The 3,767-nt window shown below is 73.5% G+C and overlaps 1 protein-coding gene across 1 annotated transcript; it reads left to right on the top strand.

Annotated features, from left to right (window-relative positions):
* Positions 1-1,748: 1,748 nt before the first annotated feature.
* On the top strand, positions 1,749-2,883 carry PRR7 (proline rich 7, synaptic). The gene is made up of 2 exons (XM_029053134.1): positions 1,749-2,236; positions 2,462-2,883. Exons 1-2 carry the CDS (start codon positions 1,864-1,866, stop codon positions 2,851-2,853), a joined length of 765 nt encoding a protein of 254 aa, XP_028908967.1. The 5' UTR covers positions 1,749-1,863; the 3' UTR covers positions 2,854-2,883.
* Positions 2,884-3,767: the final 884 nt, after the last annotated feature.

Raw genomic sequence — 3,767 nt, 5'->3', positions numbered from 1 at the left:
CATTTTACAGATGATGGTGACGATGGTTACGGTATTCGTTAAGCGCTTACAAAGTGCCGGGCACTGTCCTAAACGCTGGGGTGGTTACAAGCTAATCAGGTTGGATCCAGTCGCTGTCCCACAGAGGGTTCACAGCCTTCACCCCCATTTTACAGATGAGGGAACTGAGGCCCAGAGAAGAGAAGTGACTGGCCCAAGGCCACACAGCAGACAAAGGGCGGAGCCGGGATGAGAACCCACGTCCTCTGACTCCCAAGCCGGTGGTGTTGCCACTCGGCTTCGGCCCGGTGGGGGAAGGCACGGCCGACCGCCGGGCCCTCGCCCCTTCCCGATGGGGCCCGTTTAGAGGGACGAGAGTGGAAGGGCCAGGCCGGATTGTCTTTTCATTCATTCGACCGAATTTCTTGAGCGCTTAGTGGGTGCAGAGCTTTTCTTTTGGGGCCCGCAACTCCAGGCATCTCCCTCCTCCCCTTCCCCATCCCCTTCCCCTCCCCGGTGTCGGCTCCGGGCTATTTTAATAAAGCCACCGGGTGTTCGAAGCAGACTTGGCTGCCGGGTAGGGAACGACTCGTCCTTCTCCTGTTCCTCTCCGCCCGCTGGGGAGTCGTCAGCTGGGGAAGCGGGGAGCGCGGAGACGGCCAGCCACGGAGACAGGGGAGGGGGCGGGGGCGACCAGGGGGAGGCCGGTGGCCAGCCAAAGCGGGCCAGCTGGCGGTGGCACCAGCCGGGCGCCCAGCAGGGACAGACAGGGACAGAGAGACACGGGCCCGGACAGTGCCCCGCCCCGGCTGGGTCCTTGCTGGGCCCCGGCCGGGCGGGTTAATAATCCATCAATAATCACGACGATGACGGTATTTGTTAAGCGCTTACTATGTGCCGACCGCTGTCCCGAGCGCTGGGGTAGATGCAAGGTCATCAGGTTGTCCCACGTGGGGCTCGCCGTCTTCACCCCCCCTTTTCCAGGCGAGGTACCAGAGGCCCAGAGAAGTGAAGCGACTTGCCCAAGGCCGCCCAGCTGACAAGTGGCGGAGCCGGGAGTGGCACCCGCGACCTCTGACTCCCGAGCCCCGGGCTCCTTGCCCCTAAGCCAAGCTGCTTCTCGCCCGCTGGTTGCTGGGGGCACGGCCTGCCCAGGCGAGGGCTGGTCCTGAACTGGACGGGGACGGGGGGCGCGGGGACCCCTTAGATGCCAGACGCCGGCCACGGGAGGGGACCCCTTAGATGCGGGACGGGGGCTGGGGGGTGAACCCCTTATCCGGGACGGGGAGGTGTGCCCAGAGGCGCCCAAGAAGGCGCCCGGGGTTGGCACCGCGCGTGCCCCCCTCAGCCGGACGCCCAGGGTGGGGGGTGGGGCGGGGGCGCCGGGCTCTGACCCCCTCCTCTCTTCCCCCCCTCCCCGTTTGCACCGCCCCCCCTTCCCCCCGCAGGTCCAGCGCGCCGGCGGGTAAGGAGGTGCCCGCGCCGCCGGCCCCGTCGGAGCGATGGGCATGAGCCGCGGCTGGCGCTCGGCCAACCCCCGGTGCCCGGCGCGCCCGGCCAGCCTCGCCAGGAGCCCCGCGGGACGTGAGCGGGCGCCCCGCCTTCGCCGGCCCGGGCACCCCGCGCCCCCCCGCGCCCCGGCCCGCGCCCCGGCGATGCCCCGGCCGGGGCTCCCCGCCCAGTGAGGCCCGGGGCCCCATGGCGGTGGCCCGGGGGCGAGCGGGAGCCCCCGCCCAGTGACCCCCCCCCGCCCCCCCGCCCCCCTCCACCCCCACCCCCCTCCCCGGCAAGGGGCGATGGGGCGGGCCACCCGCGGGCAGTGAGAGCGGGCCTCGCGTGCCCAGGCCCGGGCCCGGGCCCAGGCCGCCGCCGGCGCCCGCGAAGATGGTGATGTCCCAAGGCACGTACACCTTCCTGACCTGCTTCGCCGGGTTCTGGCTGATCTGGGGTCTGATCGTGCTGCTGTGCTGCTTCTGCAGCTTCCTCCGACGCCGGCTGAAGCGGCGGCAGGACGGGCGGCTGCGGGACCAGCCCCTGCGCGCCCTGGAGCTGGAGCCCCTCGACCTCGACGGCAGCCCGGCCCGCAGCCCCCCGGGCCCGGCCCCGGCCCCGGCCCCGGCCCCGCCCCCGGCCCCGGCCCCGCACCGCATCCGCCTGGAGCCCCCGCACCCCCCGCACCGCCCCCACCCCGCCCACCCGGCCCACCACCCCCCGCACGGGCCGGTCCCGCCGCGGCCCTGGAGCTACCCGCGCCAAGGTGAGGGGCAGCCGCTCCCCCCGCGGCCGGGCCCCGGGGTCCGGCTCCCGCTGCAGGGGTCCCCCAGGCCGGCCGGCCCCCGGCCCCGGCCCCGGCCCCGGCCCCGCCCGCCCCTCGGGGACCCCCGGCCCGGCGGGAAGGACGAGGGCCCCCGCAGGGCCGGCCAGACCCCGCTGCCCGGCCTGCCCTCCGCCCTGACTCTGCCCTCCGCGCTTCCCCCGGCAGACTCGGACCTGTCCAAGCCCCCGTGCTACGAGGAGGCCGTGCTGATGGCCGAGCCGCCCCCTCCCTACAGCGAGGTGCTGACCGACACGCGGGGCCTCTACCGCAAGATCGCCACGCCCTTCCTCAGCCGCGACGGCTCCGAGAAGCAGGACCAGCCGCCCAGCTCCAAGCCCCTCTTCCTCGACCGGGCCTACTCGTCCGCCCTGCACCTGCCCAGCGGCCCCAGGCCCGGCCCGCCCTGCCCGGCGGCCCTCTACCTGCCGCCCGACCGGCCCCGACGCCTCTTCCCCAGCTGGACGGACTCAGAGCTCAGCGGCCGCGACCCCCTGGACCCCGGCGCCTGGCGCCTGCCCGTCTCCGTCCCCTTGCTGGGGAGGACTACAGCCGTATAGAGGGGCGGACGCCCCCTCCCACCCCCCGACCCCGCCCCCCGCCCCCCTCCCCGCCGCCCGCCCCCCTCCCACCCCCCCACCACCACCCTCCGGCCGCCGGGGGCGGGGAAGGGGGGAGGGGGCTTTTAAACTCTCCCCCTCGTCCACACTCCGGGACTCGGGGCGATTTCTTACCCTGTTTGTTATATTTTGAGGAAAATAAAGGTGTGTGATCGGCTTTGGTACAAGGGGTGGGGCCGCCTGACCTTTGTGCCCCCGGGGAGGGGGACGCGGGGCAGGAGAGGGCCGGCAGCCGGCCTCGCCCGGCGGCCCCGGCCCCGGAAAGGCCACCCGCCTCGCCCGGCCGGCCCAGACTCCTCGTCGCCTCCACCGGGCCATCGGGCTTTGGCTCTGGTGCCCAGAGGCCCTTCTGCAGGCCGGGCTGGCCACGGGCCGGCCACGGGCCGGCCACAGGCCGACGGGGAGAACCCCCAGCCCTCCCCCCCCCCCCGCCCCCCGGGTCGGATCCTGGGCCCAGGCTCCCGGGAAGCCGCCGCAGCCCCCTGCCCGCCCTAGGGGTAGGGCCTCTGCCCCTTCAGAGCCGGGACCGTGTACCCGGAATGCAGCCCTGAGCCCTCCGACCTGACCTCAGGGTCCAGACCAACGCGGTGGGCGGCAGGACGATGGGGCGCCCCGCCCTGGCCCAGGTGAGGACGCGATGACCGGGCAGACCCTGGCAGGCTCCGGCCGGTGACGGGCCGGGTCGGAGGGTAGGGACTTGCCCCTCCCCACCTCTTCGTGGTCAACGTTCAGCCTACCCGCTGCCCCTCCTACGTCGGAGCCGAGGCGTGGTGGGGCTGGGGTCGAGGGAACAGAAGAGGATTCCGGGCCGGGAGCCCCCACCCTGTTGTATCCCGGGAGCACTAGGCCAGGGC

The sequence above is a fragment of the Ornithorhynchus anatinus genome, chromosome X2 (assembly GCF_004115215.2).
Source record: "Ornithorhynchus anatinus isolate Pmale09 chromosome X2, mOrnAna1.pri.v4, whole genome shotgun sequence".
NCBI lineage: Eukaryota > Metazoa > Chordata > Mammalia > Monotremata > Ornithorhynchidae > Ornithorhynchus > Ornithorhynchus anatinus.
This window is presented reverse-complemented; position numbering and strand designations above follow the sequence as displayed.